The sequence below is a fragment of the Oryza sativa genome, chromosome 11, assembly GCF_034140825.1.
Source record: "Oryza sativa Japonica Group chromosome 11, ASM3414082v1".
NCBI classification, from domain to species: Eukaryota; Viridiplantae; Streptophyta; class Magnoliopsida; order Poales; family Poaceae; genus Oryza; species Oryza sativa.
The window spans coordinates 18,980,384-19,005,794 of NC_089045.1; the positions used below are offsets into that span (position 1 = coordinate 18,980,384).

General features: G+C 40.8%; 2 protein-coding genes and 1 long non-coding RNA gene across 5 annotated transcripts; 2 read left to right on the top strand and 1 right to left on the bottom strand.

Annotated features, from left to right (window-relative positions):
• Nucleotides 1-3,039: 3,039 nt before the first annotated feature.
• On the top strand, nucleotides 3,040-4,929 carry LOC4350528 (6-phosphogluconate dehydrogenase, decarboxylating 2, chloroplastic-like). The gene has a single exon (NM_001404464.2). It carries the CDS (start codon nucleotides 3,111-3,113, stop codon nucleotides 4,635-4,637), a length of 1,527 nt encoding a protein of 508 aa, NP_001391393.1. The 5' UTR covers nucleotides 3,040-3,110; the 3' UTR covers nucleotides 4,638-4,929.
• Nucleotides 4,547-14,034, top strand: LOC107279510 (uncharacterized). 3 transcript variants are annotated; one of them, XR_010737382.1, is made up of 6 exons: nucleotides 4,547-6,867; nucleotides 7,000-7,059; nucleotides 9,170-9,257; nucleotides 12,307-12,752; nucleotides 12,827-13,308; nucleotides 13,596-14,034. It is a non-coding gene; the product is annotated as an uncharacterized lncRNA (long non-coding RNA). The 3 variants fall into 3 exon arrangements; XR_003239551.2 differs by lacking the exons at nucleotides 4,547-6,867; nucleotides 7,000-7,059 and having other exon boundaries at nucleotides 7,079-9,257; nucleotides 12,057-12,752; XR_010737383.1 differs by lacking the exons at nucleotides 4,547-6,867; nucleotides 7,000-7,059; nucleotides 9,170-9,257 and having other exon boundaries at nucleotides 9,269-12,752; nucleotides 13,090-13,308.
• A 4,633-nt stretch (nucleotides 14,035-18,667) lies between these two features.
• LOC107277424 (uncharacterized) lies at nucleotides 18,668-20,111 on the bottom strand. Its single transcript, XM_015761186.3, has 2 exons — nucleotides 19,689-20,111; nucleotides 18,668-18,897 (listed from the first exon to the last, which is right to left on the bottom strand). Exons 1-2 carry the CDS (start codon nucleotides 20,035-20,037, stop codon nucleotides 18,869-18,871), a joined length of 378 nt encoding a protein of 125 aa, XP_015616672.1. The 5' UTR covers nucleotides 20,038-20,111; the 3' UTR covers nucleotides 18,668-18,868.
• Nucleotides 20,112-25,411: the final 5,300 nt, after the last annotated feature.

The following is a 25,411-nucleotide window of genomic DNA, read 5'->3' on the forward strand; positions in this document are numbered from 1 at the left end:
TTCTGATGTTTGTGAAATGAGTTGTGTTGCGTGCTTGGAAATTGCGCTTGGTGGCGGCGCTTGCAGCAAGGACTGAAAATGAGATCTTTTGACATTGACGTTAACCTTGTTTTTTTTTCTTAAAAAAAAAATCGGGGCAACCACGGTCCACGTTGCCAGGCTGCAAGTGAAGGCAAGCCAACGGTGTTCTATAGAGAACAGACCTGCGGTCTGCGACTTTGGCGCAGCCAACGGCAACAGTGCCGCAAGCGGCAGATAAAACAACCAGTGTGGCTTTCCGAACACATCCCATATCTTTAATCAGATGCATGGAAAATCATATACACAGTAGATATTTTGAATTATATCGTGTAATAAAAATAAAATGTACTTTCTCCGTTTCACAATATAAGTCATTTTAGCATTTCTCATATTTATATTGATGTTAATGAATCTAAATAGATATATATATATATATATATATATATATATATATATATATATATATATATATGTCTAGATTCATTTACATCAATATGAATATGAAAAATGCTAAAATGACTTACATTGTGAAACGGATGGAGTAGCAACAAACAGTAATGGTCGAAATCACATTCTGAACACTCATGGCTGGACGACGGACTACCATGTTTTCATTTGAGAACTTATTGGGTTGATTCCCAACGGAAAGAAAGAAATTGAGGACGATTAATTCCATATCTTTATTATCTCAAAATGTTCTTTACTCTGACCTCAACTCCTATTACCCTTTTTTTTTTGTCTGTACGCTTCACAAATTACTAAACGACATGCTTTTTTTTAAGAAAAGAATTGCTACAAAAATATTGCTTTAAAACATCATATTAACATGTATTCTTTAAACTTCTTTTAAATTAATATTTAATTAATCATGTGTTGACGAGCTATCCCATTTTTTTTCGAGGGAAAGAAGTCCCCAACCATCATGTCCAAACAAACATAACCTCAATCTTCATGCTAAAGGTAAAAGGTATTAGGCCATGTTTTCCATGCAAAAACTTTTCATCGTGTCACATCGAATGTTTTGGACATAGATTGCATGTAAATTGCGAGACGAATCTTTTAGGCCTAATTGCTCTATAATTTGACAATGTGATGCTACAGCAAACATTTGCTAATGACAAATTAATTAGGCTTAATAAATTTATCTCGCAGCTTACAGACGAAATCTATAATTTATTTTATTATTAGTCTACGTTTAATACTTTAAATATATATATCCGTATATTCGATGTGACCCCTAAAACTAAACATGGCCTTATTATTACCTGAACAAGGCCTGAATGTGGTCGGTAGGACTGTCCAAGGATCCAGAATTCCAGATATATACTACTACCTCCATCCCAAAAAAAAGTGCAGCTATAGATATCCGCGTTTAGCGTTTTGACCGTTCGTATTATTTGAAAAATTTATAAAAAAATTAAAAAAATAGTCACACATAAAATATTATTCATGTTTTATTATGTAATAACAATAAAAATACTAATCATATTTTTTTTAAAATAAGACGAACGATCAAACATTGGATATAAACAGTGTCAAAATTGTACTTATTTTGAAACGTTGGGAGAACCACTAGTAGGAGGGAGGAGGTGTCAACTCCTATTTTGCAACCGCCCCTTGTTGGCTGGAGAGGCAGAACATAAATACATGCTTGCTGATTGCTCTGACCTCTTGTTGGAGCCGGAGGGCAAATTACTTGAGACTAGAGAGTAGAGACTGATCCACTCGATTGGATCCAACGGCCGCCGGCTCTTGGACAAACCGAGCGGCCAGGACAGCAGGGAGCCAGGGAGAGCCTCTCCTCTTAACAAATTATAATATTAAAGTTTTTGAGGGGCTGGAGTGCTAAATAACCCCTCACCCTTTGGCCGCCTCGACGAGTCCGCCCCGTCCCGTCACGGAGCGGCCAGCCAGCAGCCAGCGGGCAAAACCGACGAGGCAAGACGTTTTTTGCGGAGACCCCCCTGGAGTTCTCTGGTTTCTCTACTTTTAGGCTGCGTTCGAGCGCAGGAGAAAGAGAGAAAGATTGTTTCGTTTTCCACGCGCACGCTTCCCGAAGTATTAAACTATGTTCTTTTTGCAAAAAAATTTTATAGGAAAATTGCTTTAAAAAATCATATTAATCCATTTTTAAAGTTTAAAATAATTAATACTCAATTAATCATGTGCTAATAGCTCACTTCGTTTTACGTATCTTATCAATATCCTCAATCCCCTCCTTCTCTAACACACTCTTAGCCTCTCGACCTAGGTTCTCTCTCTGAAAAATCAATGTAACCGTAGCTCTAAAAGTCCCAAGAGCAACTTTGTGTTATTATTGTTTGCGAGACCTTTTTATTGCAGTGTGTAAGAACTTGTTTTGAAAATGCACGAGGAACTTCACCTGGGATACTTTAGTCTCATTTGATTCATCGGAATTTCAACGGGATATTTCTTCGTCGCTATTAGTATATGTTAGAGGATGGTTGTTAGTTGTTGGATTCAAGATGAGCACTCAGCACCATATGTTTCACAACGGAATGCACGCCTTTATCATTCTATTTCCCAACCAAATGGCTCGAGTATCAAGTCCTCGTCTTCGTAAAAAAACAACCGCACATTTTACTCATTTTACCACTATCGTCATAGCTAAATCTCTAGTTTAAATCCAAACATAATTGTTTCGATGAATACCACGAATCGCTCCTCCCGATTAATGTCTTCATCGGTTGCTCATATACCCTAATAATTAGATAAGACTTTTATATATTTATTTTTAGGGATTTAAAAGTTAATATTGAAAAAGAAACCACATTAAAATATCTTAAAATCAACATTAAAATTAAGTTTCAAAATTTAAATTTTAGCTTTTGCTTTAGATTATTACGCCAACCGATGGAACCATAAAGTTTGCACAAAGGTTTTCTTCAAAAATAATTTTGCACAAAGGTCCATTTTCAAAATTACCTAAAACTCAAGGGACCCCATCCAAAACCCCAAACCATATTTCTATATCCCCTCAACCTCTCTCTCTCCTCTATCTCTTCACCATTCTCAACCCCCCCCCCCCCCCATCTCCACCTCCTCCTCCTCCGCCGCCGCCGAACCCGATGGCCTCCCCGGCGCCGGCGCCGCCCGCGGCCTCCTCCTCCGCGGCGGGGTCCGCCCCGCCGCCGCGCATCGGCCTCGCGGGGCTCGCCACCATGGGCCAGAACCTCGCCCTCAACATCGCCGAGAAGGGCTTCCCGATCTCCGTCTACAACCGCACCGCCGCCAAGGTCGACGCCACCGTGTCCCGCGCCGAGGCCGAGGGCGCGCTCCCGGTGCTCGGCCACCGCGACCCGCGGGGCTTCGTCCTCTCCCTCTCCAGGCCCCGCACCGTCGTGCTGCTCGTCCAGGCCGGGCGCGCCGTCGACGCCACCATCGACGCGCTCGTCCCCTACCTCGACGCCGGGGACGCCATCGTCGACGGCGGGAACGAGTGGTACCAGAACACGGAGCGGCGGATCGAGGAGGCCGCCGCGAGGGGGATACTCTACCTCGGGATGGGGGTCTCCGGCGGCGAGGAGGGCGCGCGGAACGGGCCCTCGCTGATGCCGGGGGGCCACATCGACGCCTACAACAACATCAGGGACATCCTCGAGAAGGCCGCCGCGCAGACGGAGGATGGGGCGTGCGTCACCTTCGTCGGCCCCGGCGGCGCGGGCAACTTCGTTAAGATGGTGCACAACGGGATCGAGTACGGCGACATGCAGCTCATCGCCGAGGCCTACGACGTGCTCCGCCGCGTCGGCGGCCTGTCCAACTCGGAGATCGCTGACGTCTTCGCGGAGTGGAACCGGGGGGAATTGGAGAGTTTCTTGGTTGAGATTACTGCCGATATATTCACGGTGGCCGACCCGCTTGATGGCAGCGGCGGCGGTGGGCTGGTGGACAAGATTCTTGACAAGACGGGGATGAAGGGAACCGGGAAGTGGACGGTGCAGCAGGCAGCAGAGCTTGCGATTGCTGCGCCCACGATTGCAGCATCACTGGATGGGAGGTACTTGTCTGGGTTGAAGGACGAGCGTGTGGCGGCCGCAGGGGTTCTAGAGGCGGAGGGGATGCCATCAGGGCTACTCGAGACGATTAATGTTGATAAGAAGATGCTAGTTGACAGGGTGAGGCAAGCTCTGTATGCGTCAAAGATTTGCAGCTACGCGCAGGGGATGAACCTTCTGCGAGCAAAGAGTGTGGAGAAGGGGTGGAATCTTAACCTCGCAGAGCTTGCAAGGATTTGGAAGGGCGGGTGCATTATCCGGGCGAAGTTTCTTGATAGGATCAAGAAGGCGTATGACAGGAACCCTGAGCTGGCCAATCTGATCGTGGACAGGGAGTTTGCAAGGGAGATGGTTCAGCGGCAGAATGCATGGCGGTGGGTTGTGGCTCGTGCTGTGGAGGCTGGGATTAGCACTCCAGGGATGTCTGCTAGCCTTTCATACTTTGACACCTACAGGTGTAGTCGGCTGCCTGCAAATCTGATCCAAGCACAGAGAGACTTGTTTGGGGCACACACCTATGAGCGCATTGACCGTCCAGGTTCGTTCCACACAGAGTGGACTAAGCTGGCGAGAAAGAGTAATGGTGCGGCCATTTGAGGACTTGAATGGTATCAGTAACTCTGTGTGGTGTCTCTTTGTGGGTTCTCTTTGAATTCACTACTGTTGTCTTTATGATTCTAGGTCTGAATTCTGTACTTTGAATAATGAAGTGTCATGTGCGGTATGCATGGAAGGAACATTCATGTAGCTTGTGCTTTTATATGGTCTAGGTGCACCCATTCAGTTTTCTCATAAATTTGGAATGCAATGGTTTTACCCTCTTATCAAATCCCTGTAATTTTGATCTGGCATGTGTCATTATAGCTAGTAAGACACGTGATGTTTGGCCACCTTTATGAATCTGTGGTAGAATGTTGAAGGTATACCTCAAAAATTGCATGATAAGTCAAACAGCGTCTCTCCAGAAAGTAGCAGTGGAAGACCTGAATACCGGATTGCTTGGGCATGATGGAATCTCTCTCTAAATCAATGTTCTGCGCTTATTTATTTTCTCACTTTCTGTACAAAAATATGAGTGACGTGAAGCCAAAGGGTGATACATTTATATGCTTTCCTGCACTGTTCCTGGTATTGAACACATATCTTTGATTATTAGTAGTGCTGACTTATATATGTATATAAGCATTTATGTCATCTGTAGGAGATCTAATTGTTAATTTGTGACGTTAAGTTCTTGGTCTCAGTGGTAAGTTATTTTTTTTACATTGAGCCTGATATTTTTCCTCTTTATTGGTTGGTTGGTAACCCTGCCGTGATCTGTTTTGTACTCCCTGTAAAGTAGAAGCACTCCTCATGAATGAAATGACATACTCATTTATACTAGAGCTGTCAATGGGTTGTGTGGAATAGGGTTCATCATGTCATGCTGTCAGGTTTTAGTGCTTTCCTTAATGAACCTGGATAATATTGCCTAGTTTTTCCATCAGGGTGGTTTGGTCAAATTGGTTCATGCAATCTTGAGCTAGCTAAGTTCTCATGTCAGTTTTCTCTATCGTATGGTTGAAATTGTACTCTTAACAAATTCATTTGCATGGTCACCTCCAGCAGCATTATGGTGAACCTATTTAGAGCTATTGTTGCCATTTGTATTGTATAACTGGTTAACACAGAAAATGGTGTGGAGACAACATGGTGTTTATGGCATTCCCTGATGCAAAACTAACAGTAAGCTCATTTCAGTTTTCCAGGAGCGGAGTTAATGAATGTTAGGCTAAATTCTTGCATCAATCAGCAAGTGATTGAAACATTCCCTAATGCCATAGTTCTGCAAACTAAGTGATACAAAATCAACAAAATGCGTCGAACAAAGTCCTTTGCACATTTTTCATATTAGAACTTTAGAAGTTCCAATTCGAGGTTAGGTTGACCTTTTCTGCTCATTGAGAACCGTGGTTAGCACTAGCATAGCTGTCACGCAAAGCTTGCTTCAATCATTGCTTACAGTTTCTGGCTAGTCAATTTGTTGTCATTTTTTTATTGCCATTAAGATTTTGACTGTATTTTTTTTCTTTAATCTCGTATTGTTGCTCCAACTCCATTTGATGCACAGGTTGACATGATATTGTAATATTATCATTTATCTTCTGGTTAACATCGTGCATTTCATATAAGACTGAACTTGAGTATATTAGGATATAGAAGTTGAGTGCGATGTTAATTAAGTACAGATGAAATTGAAACCTTGGGTTAGATTTGGGCCTCAAATTGGTCCTCGTGTCACATGATGAAATTGGCCAGCCCACTGTTGTGCAACATATATAAGGATGTGCCAGATAAAGAACCTAGTTGGGCTAATGGGCCTATAGCACTCCACATTTGCATGATTCTTACATGGAAATATGAAGCTTGCATGATTCTCAGTTTATTGTTTTCCTTTTTTTTTTCCTTTCTAGATGACGAAACAATCAATAAGAAAATTTTCTTTTGCAGTTTATTTTGGTCTCAACTCTTATTTTGATTCTAGTGCTGCAACATGGTCAACATTCTTGAATGCTAATAATAGGATTATATGGTACCACAGAGGCAAAGATAAGTTCTCAAATCTCTGCTGCACTTTTATTTTGTTATCATGTGGTTTCCACATGGTTTGTGTACTGATGATGACAGATTATCTAATCGCTCTTTTCTCTCCAGGAGGAGCTACACAATATTGTCAATTGTATGACTCCAATTGAATTGGAATACAGTAATACACAACAGAGATTGTTTATTCTGATTTCAGTGGCTTTAATGGTATGGAGCTAACTACTGCAGTCCAATTATGGAGGTGCTGCAACTTTTTTTTTTTTCACTTTGTATGATATGATCAAAAGAAAGGCTAATTGTCGTGATTTGGTTTGCCTCTGAAAGATATGATTTTGGGGATGTAACAGCTAACGCATCCATTCATTTACTTTAGCCTGTGGAGATGTTGACAAAAACACATGGAGTCTGGTTTACTTGTATTTCCCATAAGCAGGTGATAACTGATAACCCACTTATGCTTTTTCTCAAGATTTATCTTTTCAAAAAATAAATAAATAAATGAAAGCATTTGCCATTTGTTAAACTGTTCGAAATGATTATTTTATGATTGTGGAAGGCATGATGGCTTATCTAATGGTAGGATCGTCAGTGCCAAAAAAAAGAAGTAATGGTAGGATTGGGTGGGAGAGGTCTGTGGACTGTGGGACTCTAGGCCTTGGGGAGAGGGGGTTGGTTTTTTATCTTTGTCCCGGGGTGAGCATGGGCTTGTGTGTCTGAAGTTTGGTTGGCTGTGGAGTGGATTGGTTTCAGGTTCTTGGTCAAAACAGTAAAGCTATATTGGATAGTTAGGTTATGTTTCCTTTTCTATCACTAGTGTTTTGTTCCTGACCAGATTGTAGACTACTTCATGCACCATTAATGATGGCTCTTCATTTGATGATTTTATAGGATAGTTTTTAGGCATGGTAACATTCTGTTGATACCAGAAAAGTCACTATTGGATGGTTTGGTTTCTAAAAGAATGAAAGGCACATGATCCTATGGGACTCTTGAAATGGCTAATGGAGTCAATCGATGTGGAGAAAGTGGTGGAGACCAATTAGAATGCATAATCTTGCTTTTGCATGACAGCCATTTTTACTCAAAACTATTTTCATTTGTTTTTGTTTCCTTTTGTAAGATCAGTAGCCAAACATTGGCTCCCAATCCGGGTGAGATGGGTTCACAAAACTGCCTGAAACACATAATTTTTAAGAGAACTTTTTATTATTGTTTCCTTAGAGTTGGTTGTCCTTCATCCTTCCTGAATATTCGGAGGTTTTCAACCAGAGGTTCTCTGCATCGTGCTTCTACAAGTTTTTGGATCTAATACAAGGCATTCACAGTTTGCAATGCACATATTGGCATACATATATTTTTAACAAATGATTCACATTTTTGTAAGATTGAATCCTTTCTTATATCCTTGCAAATTTGGCTTTCCTAATTCTTTCCTGTGATCTATTATTATGCATTTATGGTCTGTTTATTTTTTTCCTTTTTTGGTTGGTGTTCTATCTTAATTCGTTTTCTTTTTTCTATCAGTAAATTACTATGGTGAGGCCTCTATACCGATGCATACCACATAACTAACTGTTTGACCCTTAGGTTTATTGTCTTCGGACCTCCAAATTTTGTATAATCTAAACAGTACATAATTTTAGTTGCTTATCAATAGTGTGGTTTTGAGTTTTGGTTTGAGTCTCATACTTTATTCAATGCGTGCCATCTCTACCATTATATTAGGAGTTTGGCTTCTTGCTTAGTTTTGAGTTATCTGGTACTGTGCCTGGGATGTGACCACAAAAACAATTATAGTACATTAGCGCATTTATTTATTTATCGCTATATCTGTTGGCAGGGTTTGGGAATCTGTGGATAGATTTCAATCAGCGGGTTATTAACTGCATCTTGTTTTCTTACAGTCATTAACTGCTTTGAACGAGGAAAATTTTGGTGTTACGGTTAGGTGATCTTGTTTCTACTTATCACAAATTACTGATCTGAGCTAGTAAGGTTGTTGCTATGAACAAGTTATTCTGCAATGTGTTGTATGTTTAAGAACAAAAAGGGGATCATCTCTATTGTCACCATGCCATGCTATCTGAGAGTGACTTAATCAATACTAGACGAATTATTATTGTGATGATAAATGGATAGAGCAGGATGTGTCACTAAGTAATTCTTATTTGCCTCAGCCCTCAGTATAGTAGTTATATGAACATTGATTGTGTCTGTGCTTGCATAATTATGTCTCAAGCTGCATCACATTTTCCATGTCTCACAGGATGAGTGACCACTAGATCATTCCTATTTGTTCATTGACCAACAGCAGTAGAGCACTGTACTCCCACGACATGTACATAATTCTTCTCTCAGTTGCTGGTGTGCATGTTTACATTCTTGCTATGCTGAACTCAACAACCACAGCTAGTCAGCTACAGCCTGATCAAGAGACAGCAGGGCTACCTAGCCCTTTGAAAGGAAAAGGATATCCATTTACACCTAGAATCTCCTTTTGTTGGTGGTCCTCACAATGGTGGAGCTGGTTCTTTCCCTTTCAGATTCACACGTGGGAGTGCAGTGGCAGTGACCTCGTGAATCACTTGTCGGTGAGGGCCCCAGATGATCAGCGTCTTGCTGGAAACAAAGGTAACATCGACTGCTGGTCACTATTACATTATGATATGATTATTATTCAGTTCCTTCTGATGCTGCTTGGTGTTAGTTCACCTTTAGTACAATGTCGTGGTAACGCTGTATTATACGGTAGATTTATTTTTTAAGGTTTGTCCTTTCACTGGATTCTTCTTCTGTTTATTCTTATAATGTGATGTGGTGGTGGAAGAGTATCAGCCACACAGGCCTTAGTTGGCTAGACTTTTCTATTAGTGGAAGTGAATCTCATCAACAGACTTTAACATAAAAGAACAGGAAGCCATTTGTTGAGTGGGTCTGTGCTCATAAAGAGCTAGAGATCATCACTTCCCACTCTGAGTCTAAGAAGCTAGCTTTCTTAGGTCCATATATAAACCATACTTGTAATTATCTTACTTGATATATATATTTTTTATGTGCAAAAGAGAAGCAACTTTTGCACCTTGTGGAAGATGAAATAAATGGAGGACAGAAGAACCAATTAGGTTTGTACTAATTCGTTGGCTTGTACGATGATGATTGATTAAAGTTTCTTTTGGCCTGCACAATTGATTCGTCAAGCAAGCGTGTGCACATACTTTTTCATGCTCGCCATTATCTCTAATGATTCTTTTAAGTTCCATAAGAAATCAACCTCGAGTCCTTGACTTTTACTGTGAGGTGATATGGACTCCAAAGGAAGTTACTGGAACAATTTTGTTATATTTTGGTCCAGATTACTCTTTGATGTGAACATCCATTGTGTTTCTTTTATTTTTGGATTAAAGATTGATCAAGAGATGAACATCCGTGTGTTACTAATGACGGCTACTGTTTTTGCAAATATCCACACTAGCTAGGGCACGCCTTTTCTCATGGAGGGTTAGGTTTACTTGTATTCAATCTACTTAATGCAGCTTCTTACAACACGGCAGCCCCGCAATGGTTTCAGATATCCTGTACAGAGATGCACACAAAAATGTTTTCCAAATTGTAGCATAATGATCTGAACACCAATTAGTTACAAGATTTATTCTCTGATTTAAAAAAAAACATAATAGTTTTTATTTGTTGGGAAGTATAATTCGTCAAGCAAATTAATTGAGGATAGGAGATCACTGTCTTTCCCTACTTGAGGCTTTGGAGACTGTTAATTGGATTGAAATACTAATACTTGACAAGCTACTCTTGCACTATTACTATTACACACAAACAAGTCATGAAAACCCCTATAATAGTTAGAGCATGATAAATTGCACACAGCAAAGCTTATCTATACTGACATGTTTTTTTGGTGTTAAGCTTCGAAGCGAAAATGCTTGGCAGAACACCATTGAGGTAGACGGAATTTAGTTTTGACAAAATATTTGGAAGTTAAACAGTGCAGTTTGAATTGTGGTATTTTAGCACAAAGTTCTGACTTCTGAATTAGCAGTCAATATCAATTTGGTATTCAAGGCCTCATTTGCTGTTGTTTTAGAGTTCTCAGCACTGGTTGTTATTTCTCAGTAACAAAGGTATTCTTTTCTTCTGGAAAGAAAGAGAGCTGAAGCTTTATTCTGAAAACCATCAATATTGGCAACCAAGTACAGGTAGAAACTACTAATTATTAACATCAAATTGGGATATCGTAAAAGCCAGGCACGATGATCACTGACCAACATCTGGTAGTGGTACTGGCCTTGATCTTATTAGTATTTTCATGATTTCTTGTTTTCCTTTTATCCTTGAATACATAACAGTATAACACAGTCAACTAACAACTTTACCTGTGTGACAGACCAACACAAACTTGAGCAAAATTAGTCTAACCTAGTGTATATAGATCAGTAGGAGTTGGCTGAAGTCCATCAGACCACTATCAGGATTGCTATCAGTGAAATCATCGTGCTTGCTTTTCATATGGGGGTTTATATTCTTTATTCGTGTGAAGTATATGATGATGCAATCTGGCATAGCGCACTCCAGTCTAACCAGTATAATAAAACAAGCTGTTACTGGTGGCAGCTAGTCACCATCCGTTTCTCGTATCCTACATGTGTCTATCTTGGCCAGTGTTTAGAACCTGGTGGTTCCTGGCCAGTATAGTTTAAATTTGAACTTGTAAATTGCATTATATCTACTCTCTGGCACTTCAGAAAATAAGTAAAAAAAGAAAAACAAACTCTCCTCGGATTATTCCATTCAGCCCATATTCTTTGTTGTTATCCCCCTACTCTGTGGATGATTATATTGATCAATTTGTGATATATTAATGACTTATGTGTTATATCCATTCAGATCTATGAAAAATTGCGCTTTAGCCGTGCCCAATTCTTCTAGCCAGTAGCCACCAGCCAGGCGACCATGAGTTTTTGAATTAAAAATTTGGATTTGAACACTTTTCTGGTAAAAACCGGTAACCGGCCAGTAACCTCACTGGCAATGCTTCTGATATTTTTGCCAAAACCGGTATTCATAACCTTGATATTGATAGGTCACATCAAGCATGCATCCATGAATGTCAGCGCTGGACACCTAGATGATAATGAAGTAGATACTTTTTTTGTGGCCATCTGATGGTTACATCCTGCTACTTGCAGCCAATATCACTCTGTACAATGTCTCGATTGTTGAGATTTTTAATTTTTGGAAAAAAAGAAGTCTTTGATCAGATTTTATTAGGTGGGCATTGCTTAGTAGTGCTGTTGTGCTAACTACCTTTTGGATGTCCTCAGTTTGCATCATCAATTTATGTTTTGTGACCAATGTGTGTTGAATACTTGAATGTTATCTGACATTTTGACAAATCCATAACTCAATATTGTAAAACAGAGTACATTCTTAAATCTGATGGATCCAGGCCAAGCAGTCTGCTACATGTTGATTCTAGATAGAACTGGAGTGAAACCCAGGTTTGGTTTGTTACCATGGTTTTCTGAAGGATAATCTGGACACCAGATTCCGGAGTGAGCTTTTGTTATCTACCATGCAAGTCAATCTCCGTCGGGAATTCCTATCCCTGTTGATTTTCCATGGAGGCGTGCCGTTAACGCAGCTTTGATGCAGTCATTTCATGACACAGGTGCAAATTTCGAATTGGACGACCTTCATGAATCAAGACAGCAGCTGGGCATTACAAGGACCGCGACACCCGGCTACCAGAAAGGGACTCGGCGCACTGAAATTGCTCCTGGGAATTTCCACACTGTGAAGACCAGGAGGACTTGAGCCACAATCTTCACAACCTTTGGTCCTTGCCTTTTCAAACCTTTGTCTCAAGACCTGCTACTGGTGCTGCTGGAAAGCTGAATCATTCCCCTCTGCTGTAGTGTTTTCTGCAATCAAGGTGCAAGATTTAGTCAAGGATACACCATCTTGTTTTGGTTGAGAAGATGGATCATACATGCCAAAGGTGGCTGCACTTGGTTGTTTGTGCTTCTGCCTACAGTCACTGGTGTGAATCTCATCATGCCACTCATGATCAAATTGTACTCCGAGGAAATGGACTGGAACCAAGATCAGGAACAGGTAATCCACTCATGTTAATGAAATGTCAATTATTGAAGACAATACTCGATGAAACTGAAAATTTTCCTTTGCAGGGGGATCCATTGGATCTAATTACAATTTAGAGCTGCGAAAAAAAAAATCTCCTGCACTCATTATTAATTTACGGTGCATGGGATAATCGTTGACCTCTATGATGAACTCGGAGTCGTGCTGGACTATGATACAAATTCTCCATAAGATTGATATTAGCCTAACTGTTTCTGTCATGCAAGTACCATCAGTGCTAATCCTGCTTTCTTTGAAATGAAACGATACAAGTGACAAGAACTGATGTACCTTCGGTGACTTTGTGTAGATGCAACCAAGGGAGGCATTTTTCACCACGGAGATTGGGCAATGAGCTGTATTCTGCCAGCGGCTGAACCTTATCCAGGGGCCTCTGATGTCGACCGTGAGTTCGTCGCGCTGGGCGCCTAGGAGGAGTGGCACACTGTTTTTTTTCATGCTTATGGGCCTTAATCATGACTGTAATGGCCGACCCAGCAAATCCGAGGCCGGATTACCGATAAATCTGGTGAGTAAACCTGGTTGATAGATGGTGTCTGCTGCAAATGCAGTCCCCTGGAGCTCTAAGATGTGATGGTGGTAGTGGGTGATGGGTCCTTTTCCACGCTCTATTGACTATTAACCTACTAACTAGAGCTTTTCTTGATCCGCTTTTTGTGCCGCGCGTGCATGCGATTTTTGGCCATAATAACCATGTGATTTTTCAGCAACTTTGCATAATAATTCACTAATATATTAGCGTACCACTGATGTCTTGCTATTCCTTCCTGATCCTTTTTCTTTGTCCCCTGCCAGAATGGACAAGCATTTCAAGCATGGTGGCCTGGTGGGTGCAGTGCAAGTGCAACCGTAGGGAACATTTCTGCTGAAAATTGTTTTCTAGGTTTGAAAAAATGCTCTGATTTTGATGTTAGGTTTCAATTGGTTTGATCATTGGCAGCACTCTATATTTTCTAATAGCCTTTCTAGGTTGAATATGTCATGGTTTTTAGACAATACAGCCTACATTACACGACAACATATTTATACAATATTAATTGGCCGTTTTGTTAGGAGCTTCGGCTTCATCTTAGATCCCTCGCTCTAGTCAGGCCTATGTATTAAGTTGCTTATGTATAAAAACTTATTGGCTTGTCCTGGACTATAAGCCTGGCTTGTATGTTGCCATCCTTGGTTTTTCATGGATGACTAGCTAGCTTATTGTTGAAAAATCTCTAGATATTCTGAGGTTCTATGGGCTACTTTGTGTGGAAGTACATGTGTAGGGATGAAAACGGTTGGAATGGAAACGATATGCCTAGTATTCTTATTATTTTTATTGAAACGGTATTGATACGGTTATTTTTTTTCATATTTATGAATTTACCTTCTTAGTGGCAACTTTAATAAGGTGCAGATAGCAATTAGAAATACTAAATTTTTACAGTTAGAAGCAATTGGAAACAATTTTTTTTTATTTTCTTTACGGAAATGATAGCAGTATGGTTGGAAAATTTCTGTCATGTTTTCATCCCTACATGTATGTCTGTCTGGGATTACATACAAAGTGTTTCAAAACTTGAATGATGTTATAGTTTTCTTTTTGGAATTTTGTACATCGTTTTTAAATTTCCATACAACTTTGTGATTTTGATCTTTTTATGTACATGGACAGTCCGAGACCAAATAAAACTTTGAAGTGAACGAACAGAAATTAAAAGACACGGCTGTAGACATTTTGTTTTTACCCTAAGTGCCAAATGAATGCTATAAAAGTATATGGTTTTATGGAACATTTTAGAGTTGCTACCTATTTTCTTTGAAATAAATTGCAAAACCAGATATTTTGTATCATGGATGCTCTAAAACTTAGTTTTTTTTTAAATAAAGTTTACTCTTTTGAGAATTAAGTGAGCTCCCTGAAAAATAAAACAACTGATGTCCAAACCTACATTAAAAAAAAACCTTTGAAAGGCAGGAACGATAAAACATAAGGATAAGAAATACACATGATTTTGTTCTGAATGTATATACGGGATATTGGATCTTAAAACATAAGAAAAAAATAAGCATAATGTAAGGAAACCATGGAATTAGATGAGAGAAAGAGACTCGAGGGAAAATTTCAAAAGATTGGATTCAATGCTAACTTTCCTCCAACGTTTCCATTACATTAATTAGTCAATCCAAAGGAAGTTTATACAATTTTGTAGATACAATCTCCTGTTTCAAGGACTAAATAGGAAACATTTTTTTCCTAGGATTTAAATTCTGCAAGTTCACTTCATAAACCATTTGTTCCAAAGGAGACGAAAAAAAGAATTTGTATGGATTGGCTTGCAGTGGCAAGGCGGCTTTTAATCTTTGCCAAAAGGCAAGTTGAGAAAGCATGCTTAATTCTTAAAAAAAGAAACTCAAAAATGTTTGTTGCTTTTATGCTGAGTCTTGAGCCATTGTTTGCTGGTCCAAAAGACATTGAGAATGAGCATAGAGCGGTTGAGTATAACAATTCTTTTAGTGAGATCATTCATTTACATGGACATACTAATTCCTTTTGTTAGAACTTGACTTTTGTAAAACCATCCCTAACAATCAGGGCCGAGTCAGCCGAGAGCCATGAAAATTGACTACGCGTAATGCTGAACTCAAGCTCTCTGTTATGTCTTCAATGTTTCATAGACTTATTACATAATTTGAAAGGGTTTAAGGAGACCAGATCTAATTACCCTATGCTTATCTCTGCCACTGTCAACAAATGGAATAGTATATGGACCGTCACTTCGTGCCAACGGTTCTTATGAGAACGAAAAAGTACTCACTCCGTCCCAAAATATAACTACATTTAGCTCTAAGGATTTATCCCAAAATATAACTTCTTTACCAATATTCTCTTCCCAACCAATCATAACCGTTGACCATTCACTTTTCCCACTTACCTTCACTAATCTAATCATAATCCTACACCTTTCACTTCTACATACTTTCTTAGTAACCATGTCTAACTCTAAAACTTATTATATTATGGAACGGAGGGAGTACCATTTTTTATTACAAAATGCCTGTTAGAATATACCTGTAAAAACTCTAAACCTACAAAATCACTTCCTAATATAAAATTGTGTACATTTATATGTGGAGGTAGCGGTTGTGCACAACAGTGGGGAATTGATCACAGTTGACCCCTTGCATGGATGCCAAAGGTTTCCATCAGCTAATGTAAGTTGCATGTCTTGAGGTCAACATTATCAGTAGCGGACAAATTTAACCAAGTTGGAGCAGCAACTTACAGTGCTGTAACAGGGTTGTCGACTCTGATGTGCTTCACCTCTTTTGTGGTTCTCATCCATGTATCTTTAGCTGTATAAAGGTAATATCATAATCATATTAGCAAAAAGAAAAAAAAATAATTTCATTATCTTTCATGTGGCAATACCGCACTTCTAACATCGGCCAATTATTGGCACGTAATGACTGGACTATCGGCAACTAGTAGGGTAAATTGAAAGCGCATAACTTATCTGTCCCTTCTCTAATTATAAATATTTGATATCTATGATAGTATTCACTCAAAGTTTTAAAACTCTGACCATCAATTTTATAAATTCACTAAAGTTTATAATATTATATTATAACAATAAAATAAAAAAATATTGAAAAACCAACTTTTAACTCAAAAAGGGTGCCAAAAAGTTTTTTTTAAAAAAACATGAGAACTATGATTCAACCTCACTCTAGCTAGCTATTAATTCCACCACTTCTAGTTGGGGGTTCTATGTGACAGCATACTCTGTTCTGCCCACAGCTCAAGCAGCCTGGTATCCTCTTGTCAGTTGTCATGATGCTCCCTTATGTGTACAACCTCATCATTTTATTACCATATGGCCATAGCCCACATTGTTGTAATCACCTTTCTCTCAAATCCTCCAAGGACCCTCTACATAATTAAGCAGCAACCTATAGAAAACATGCTGTGTCAACCATGAAATAGCAGCAGTTAATTACTAATTAATGTTTAATTACATATAAGATACGCACATGCATCCTTCAACTAAACAATACAGTGTGTTGATATGAAAATTGGTCATTTAGGTCATCTGTAGTACCCAATATCCATTTTTCTATTTCAAAACTGAATGAAATGACAAGGTTAAATAAAATCAAGAGGCGACTTAGTCGATAAGAAATCATGGATAACTTACAGTCGGTGCGGTATCTGCTACGATCTACCTTTAAAAAGTAAGAAAAAGACTTGCATACATATATACCAAAAGTAAATTTTACTTCCAAAGCAAATAACACTAGAGAAATATACTACGCATGGAAGCTATATCCAAACACAAAACTGTTTGTAACCATAAGCATTTGTTTGGCTAATGGGTTAGGGAAATGATTTTCCACCCACCAAAACATCTTTAAATCCTAATTAACCATTCATTCTCCCTCTTTCATTTAATCCTAACCCTACATTTATTTTCCAATTCCAATCCCACCTCTCATTTCCAATTATCCAAACATAGCCTACATTCTCAAAAACATTTTTTCATGCATAATACCTCAGCACAAGCAAGCCACGCCGCTACTACTTCATGCCATCACCTCGAGCTGCGACGTCATCGCCGCCACGTCCTTCCCGCGCGGCCGCCGCCACCGGTGAGCTCCGAGGCAGAAGCCTTCTCTTTTCGCGTTGTCGCTTCCCCCCCCCCTCTCTCTCTCTTCCTCAACTCCGACAGATGCCGCCCGTCGTCGAGCGCCGCCTTCCCACCGTTTCGGAGCTCGGTGCCACGCCATGAGTCCGCCTCTGTCTCCTCATGCCAGTGCTGCCACTCGCAGATGCCGCCGAGCGTTGTCTCCGCCGAATGCCGCCGCGCCGGAGCGCACCCACGACGCGATGGAGCGCTGCCTTCACCAGAGAGTTCATCACCACTGGCGGCATCTAGAAGCCGAGCAGCCGCGGCCATGACATTAGAAAGGGGAAATAAGGAGGAACAAGAGAATATGACAAGTGGGTCGAGGGATATTTTTGACCTTTCATGCTCTTTATCTCTCATATTCAACTGGAAATTAATATTTTAATGTGTGCGGTGTCTAGCAGCAAATAACCACGTTTAGAGAAAGTTTTCCCCAAGAGTGAGTTTATGGTATCCTATAGCTAAAACCATAGAGTCGCGATGTTATGTAGCAAAATTTGCCTATAGTCATAGGTTCATATTACATATTGTCCCATACAACGTTACGTGATAAGGAAATTAAAAAAGCAACTCAAGTACATTTACGGTACGATCAATTCAAATGATAAAAGGGCTATTAACTCATTAGAATCGGATGAGAAATTTGAAGGCGAATTAAACAACTGATGGAGAGCATTAGTGTTATTCTAAAATTGCAGGCGTAGTTATTCTTATTTAATCAAGAGTAAAGTGTATTGCTGCGGTTCCTTAATTTAACTTGTTCGTTTATGTCATCTAGATTGCCAAACTCTCATATCTCTAAACTTATTGATTATTCCGGTTTCATATTGCCATGGCCATTTACGTGGCATGTTACGTGGACACTAAAGTGACACGCCACATAAACATTCCAGTCCCATATTTTCTTTTTCTTCCCCTCTACGTTTTCCTTTTTTTTCTTTTTCTCACACCGACGGAAACAAATAACAGAAGAAATAGGGGAGTAACAAAAGAAAATGAGTCAGCATCCATGTGACATACCACGTGAGCTCCACGTATGATCTCGGAGTTGTGGCCGTTTGAAACCGGAATATCATATTTAGACAAGTTCGAGGATCGAAAATGCAATTTAAGTGTTTGGGGGTGCTGTATGACACGGTTGAACATGTTTAGGGACGGGCATTGCACTTTACTCTTTAATCAATATATGGGGAGCCATCCTTTTTATTTATTAAAAACATACATGGAGCCGTACTCATAAGCATGGACGGAGGATTATTCAACAACGACAATTGAGATGAAACAAACTAATCAGAACGAAATATCAATTGGATGATGAAATTCGAAATTGACGGGCTCCCAAACAGCATTTTCATGCTCGATCTTCGATCATCAGCAGCAATGAACGCATCTTTATTGATTTTACACGACCGGACCGGGAACGTGATAACCTGAAAAATAATAATAACGTACGCATTACAACTGATCAACAGAAATTTCCAGAAAGAGAAGATCTGTATATATAGGAAATGAATACTATGGGCGGTTTTGGCTAATTTGATGCCTGCCCTACCAAATAGTTGGCAACTTAATTAGATAGCATTTGCAGACACTTAGTTTGTTGCCAATATTTACTAAAGCTTACACAATATTTGCAGACATTTTTTTTTTCTCTCTCGAAATCTAGGAAAAATATGTTTCTCTTATCTTTGTTTTACAGATTACAAATGTGGCTTCGAACCAAAAATATATTATCGAGATCCAACTAATTAAGCACGGAACATGTATACAACATATGTTTTTGGGGCATGCATAGTTGTTGATTAATTTTCACTACCACAAAAACTATTTTTCAGCTGACATCATCTGGATCTAAACTTCTATATATGGTGGATACACTATCGCATATAGGAATCGATTTTTACATACGATTAACCTAATTAAGTGACCTTATCTGAATATCATCATCAGCACCCACGGTGTGTTTCTACATATGGCTCTTTTGTGGTCCATCTGTAAAAATAAATATGGGTGTTGCCGATGTTTTTTTCTTCAAGTGTCTCCTGACCTAATTACGTATGTAACAACTGATACATGGAACATATCATATATATGTGCACAAGATTCGCGTGCACACCAGTTAACAAATGCCACGAAATTTTTTTAAAAGAAATCGAACATTTACTCTGATATATATATATATAGAAGTATATATTGTGCAATGCATGTCACACAAGCTTACTGCCGCAGTAGGAGCCAGGGAGGAGTGGGCGGTGGCAGTAGGCGGCGACGTAGACGGCCTTGTCCATGCACACGTACTGCTCCACCTCCGGCGTCACCATTCCGCACAGGCACCCCACGTCCACCCTCCTCACCGCGCCGCAGCACGCCCTCGACGGCGCCGCCTTCGCCTCCGCCGGGAACCGCAGGTACCCCTCGCAGCTCCCCATCAGCAGGTCCAGGTCCTTCTCGCACTTGTCCGCCGCCGACGGCGACACCGTCGCCGCCGCCGCCATGGCCATGGCGATGATCAGGAGGACGACGAAGCACACGGCAGCTGATGAAGACGATGATGCAATTAGCCTCGCCATGGCTGAAAGGAAATTAGCTAGTTAAGCAAGATTTGGTTGCTGAGTGGTGTTTGTGAGTGCTTTGGAATGGCCGAATGGGGGCTGTATTTATGGAGAGATTAGCATGGAAGTTTTGTGCAAGTTGCCTCTCCATGCATATGCGTCTTCCTTGATAATTAACTGACTAGTTAAATTAGTTTGTTCAATGCCTACCCACTTCTAGTAAACTGATTTAATTAATTAATCCATGTTTGATATGGCATGTTACTAGCTCTGTCCTACAGCAATTAATTGTTTAGGCGTTCCTTAAAATCACATGATGTATTTCGAGCTTGTTTGGTTGGTGCCACGTTTTACCACACTTGAGATACTCCATCTTATAATATAAGGGATTATGCTATAAATAGTACAAGAGTTTATATATGAGACATAAAGTATGATCTTGGGATCATAAAATCTCTTATATTATAGGATAAACATAATTCCTTATGTTATGGGATGAAGTAGATGAGTCTAACCAAATGTTGCTAATGTTTGGTTTGTTCTTACAACTTCTACGTGCCACACTTTCTTTATGTTTTGGTTCAGCTAGTGATAGTCCCTTTTTCTAGCCACAGTTTGATGGCAATGGGGGTGCACGATCGTCCGTCAGGTGAAGATAACTATTAATTTGGCGGACACCTGAGACACACGGTCCAGCTTTCAATCAACACGATCCAAACTCTGCAACCACAGTAACATGTTTCCTCTGGTTCTCAACCATGCCAAAACTCGATTGACCTCGCCGAGAAGGCTAACCCCTCCATGCCCATCGAAGAATACAAACAAGAACAAGAAAGATTAGAAGACAATTGTAGATAAATTATTAAGAACTCAAAGTTGGGGGTTCCACAAAACGATCTAGCTAGCGGCGAAACTACAATGACAGAAATAATCTAAGCAAAGTTCAGCTCTAAACGATGATGACTACTGAATAAATATGGGTAGTAACATCCTAGGGTTAGGCCTAGGGCGCTCACCTCCTTGGGCTTAGTACACGGCACAATAACAAGGCTCAAGATCCAAATCAGACTCGAACTAAAAGATATACGTGACTTGTGATCTCTGACTGCTAAGAATGAGTTTTTATGTGGAACTAGTATCATCTTAAAATAGAATCCATTACCTTTCCAACTAGTACTCATGGGCCCAAAAGCCCTTCTAGATCAGCGGCCAGATTCATTTGAAGTTGATGTTGTTATGAGGTCCAAATTCAAATTCAAATTCAAAACATGCAAAACTTCATCTCTTGACTTCTAGCAGTAAACTTGGTGTAACACCTTGCCTCCAAAATCCGCATTAGTCCGCTCTACACGTTGAGCGGACCCACGTTCGCATGGTATCCCGCTTACACTTTCGTCCTCGCCTCGTGTAAAAAGGATAACCCGGGGATACCATGGTTGGAGCACCAAGGCTTATAAGCAGGCCCTCACCCACCTAAACTTCCAAGGTGGTACTAAACCACCACTACACATCCACTTCTAGGCCACATGGGCCAAACACACACTACTAGGCTTCAAACGGGCTGGGGTGTTACATTCACCCCCCCTTAAGGGCTGACGCCCCGGCAGCTCACCGTTTACACGGCAGAGGCCCAGAACCCCCTCCGGTGCAGACCATGGCCCAAAGCACATACATCATACAGCGGAGGTTTATGCTCTGATACCAACTGTAACACCATGCCTCCAAAATCCGCATTAGTCCGCTCTACACGTTGAGCGGACCCACGTACGCATGGTATCCCGCTTACACTTTCGTCCTCGCTTCGTGTAAAAGGGTTAACCCGGGGATACCATGGTTGGAGCACCAAGGCTTATAAGCAGGCCCTCACCCACCTAAACTTCCAAGGTGGTACTAAACCACCACTACACATCCACTTCAGGGCCATATGGGCCAAACACCACATGGGCCAAACACACACTACTAGGCTTCAAACGGGCTGGGGTGTTACACTTGGGGAAGGACTTCACATGGTCCCAAATAAACTTCATTGATCATCCATGCAATCCTTGTGCTCGATCTCTTTCCCTTCACCCAAACAAGTATATCTTCAAACAAGAACACACAAAACTCATAGTGTAGTAACGTTTGTTCAAATATATACTACCTCCATATTTAAATGTACGACGCCGTTGACTTTTTGTTCAACGTTTGACCATTTGTCTTATTCAAAAAATTTATGTAATTATTATTTATTTTATTGTGGCTTGATTCGTCATCAAATATTCTTTAAGCATGACATAAATATTTTGATATTTACACAAAAATTTTGAGTAAAACGAATGGTCAAACGTTGGTCGAAAAGTCAACGGCGTCATACATTAAAATACGGAGGGAGTAATATATAAATCTTACATAGAAAACATGCATATTTGGTTGATGAATACATAAGGTAGCCATGGTCATATCCGAGCTAGTCATCATTGTCCCTTTCTTGATTGGAAATCATCATCGGTTTCACCTTGTCATTAAGACTGATGAACATATCTTTATCTATCACAATATAAGGCGAGGTGGACTTCTTGATGGACATGGTGATTCAAATATAGCAAATAATTTCTTCTATAAACAGTTAAGTGAATAAAGATCATTAAATTGAATATAGTCCAAGTATTTAAATAACATAGCGGTCTAAGCTAAGTTTTTCATCAAATTGAATTTATTCAAGATAGTGCTCGTTAACAAGCTTAACCCAGTACAAACTAAATTTGGCTATTAATTCATTAATATTAACAAGCATATGTGTGTCAAGTCGAGTCTTAAGGAACAACCCTAGCTACTATCACCCATGTAACACTACTACAAAATGGATTTTTCCGGACGAGACCCCTTTAGATTGCAGGAGGACCATAACTGCTCACACCTGCAAAAATTGATCCCCCATGCGCAATTCAGGGACCACGTACAAAAATCTATTTTCACAAGCTGGTCTCTTAACAGGCCTGTGTGCGAAAATACCACCCCTCTCTCTCTCTCTTCTCAATTTTTTTTCTCCCCTCCTCTCTATCTCCCACTACATCCTCTCACTACTAGAGAACTGATCTTTGCTGGGTCGACCCAAAACCACAATAGTCCTGGTTCCAAAATGAACCGAGACAAAAAATGATCTTTAGCCCTGGTTGAAAACCCCACAGCCATTCTACGGTGTTTACTCTCGGTTCATCCCTTGTCAGTGGCCTGTCAGGGTGCCAAGGATCTTCAGAGATCATCACTTTAGTCCCGGTTGGTAGACTAAAGATGATCTAGATCTTTAGTCCTGATTGATATAATATCCCTCGCACTTATCCTCTCCTCCACAATCGCAGCCACTTCCTCACATATCCCCTTCCTCCTCCCCTCCTCCTCCTCCCTCTCCTCCCCCTCCTCCCCCTCCTCCTCCCCTTTCCTCCCTTCCTATCCGGTGGGGCCATGCGCGGTGGTGGCCAGCGGGGCCGCGCACGGGGCCGCAGGCGCCGGCCGTGGCGAGCGGCAGCAGGCGGCCGGCGGGGCCGCGCATGGGGCGAGTGGCGAGCGGCGGCAGGCGACAGCCAAGCACCCTCTCCTCTGCCGGCGTCCTTTCTCTCTCTTTTTTTTTGATAATTTGTGATTCATTGAGATGTATAATATGTGATGTAGTAGTACTTGATTTGTGTGTAATTTTTTTTAGTATTTGTAATGTATTTGATTTGTGTGTATAATTAACTTAAGATTTGTGATGTGAATGTTTTGGGATGTTACTTTGATTTGGGGATATGCATAGCACTCGATTTGGGAGAAAATACAGGGATTAACTCTGGCCAAAGAAACAATGAAAAAAAAAGAAAAGGGCACCAACTAGGACCGCTGCTACCCTCTCTTTAGTCCCAGTTGGTACTAAAGATACCCTCTTTTTAGTTTCGGTTGGTGTTACCAACCAGGACTAAAGATGGATCTTTAGTCACGGTTATTTCAATCGGGACTAAAGATGGGCATCTTTAGTCCTGGATTCCTAGCTCTGGTTGGAAACCCGGGACTAAAGAGTGTTACCAACCAGGAGTAGAAACGGTTTCTCCAGCAGTGTTTCCCATCCATCCCACTCGTTCACTCTCCCCACTCCTCACACTCAATCATCTCCCCACTCTTAACACTCCCTCTCCAACTTCACCACTCATCTCCTGTCTCCTTATACTCCCTCTCTTCCCAACTACGAGCGAGGGCGGTTATTGAGGGTGAGAGCAACAGGCTTCAACGGCGGGCTCAAGTTAGAGTAGAGGCTGCGGGCTCGAGCAAGAGGGATCTCGCCGGCGGCGGCAATGGGAGAGTCGGATCCAGCGCCCCCTCCCCTTCCCTCGCGGATCCCGGCGCCTCTCCACCCCGCCTTGCGTGAGGATCTGTCGGCGGCTTCGAGCGACAAGGACGACAACGACGGCAGTGGCGCTGGTGGCTTCTGGATTCTAGGGTTAGGGTTTCGGGGATAGGTTTTTGTTTTCCGATTTTTTTTTGCATTTTTTCCTTTTCGTTATCGGATGGCTTAAGTGTCCACATGCGGAAATTGAATTTTCATATGGGTTGCTCTACCCGCATGCAAAAATATGGTTTTCGCAGCCACTGGGCGCCGGCGGTTGCCACCTCCGCCTGCGAAAATATGATCTAACCATATGGAAAAAAAACCCTTTTTCTCTAATATAGTGCATACAAATTAGCTGGCCATTTGTCAATCTATCGTACCATTGAAATGGTCAGACAAATTGTAACCCTATACACCTCTTCTATATGTGCGTGACTCGGCCACCGCACCTCCTCATGTCCAAAAACAAAACTTAACCAAATCAGAGGATGCACCACTTACAGCCGGACAACCAGCATCGACCGTACAGTGAGGTGATGAATCTGGTCAGTTAACCAAGGAACAAACCGGATCTTGAACTTAACACACAAATTTCTCGTCAAAATCAAGCGCTGTGTTCGATCGATCGGCGTGTAGCATGCATGCATTTGCGTTTGCAAATTGCAATTGAGCGCGTGGAATTAGCGGAAACCGGGTGCTACGTATACGTAATTGCGTGCGTACGTCCATGCATCAGCTGCATGCAATATGCAGAGTCGGTGCGCACATGCGCAATATGCAAAGAGCTAATTGGCTCTAAATTACAAATTAATTAATTAGCTCCAGATCTAGCTACTATCAGATCACTCTCGGATATACTCCCTCCGTATTTTAATGTATAACGCCGTTGACTTTTCAACCAACGTTTGACTATTCGTTTTATTCAAAATTTTTATGTAAATACCAAAATATTTATGTCATGCTTAAAAAATATTTGATGACGAATCAAGCCACAATAAAATAAATGATAATTACATAAATTTTTTGAATAAGACGAATGGTCAAACGTTG

Bases quoted from the DNA above. Each gene is read 5' to 3' on its own strand.
- LOC4350528 (NM_001404464.2), top strand. From the start codon at position 3,111: ATGGCCTCCCCGGCGCCGGCGCCGCCCGCGGCCTCCTCCTCCGCGGCG.
- LOC107277424 (XM_015761186.3), bottom strand. From the start codon at position 20,037: ATGGCGAGGCTAATTGCATCATCGTCTTCATCAGCTGCCGTGTGCTTC. The intron at 18,898-19,688 runs GTAAGCTTGTGT...ATTATTTTTCAG, and splicing joins CCCTGGCTCCTACTGCGGCA to GTTATCACGTTCCCGGTCCG.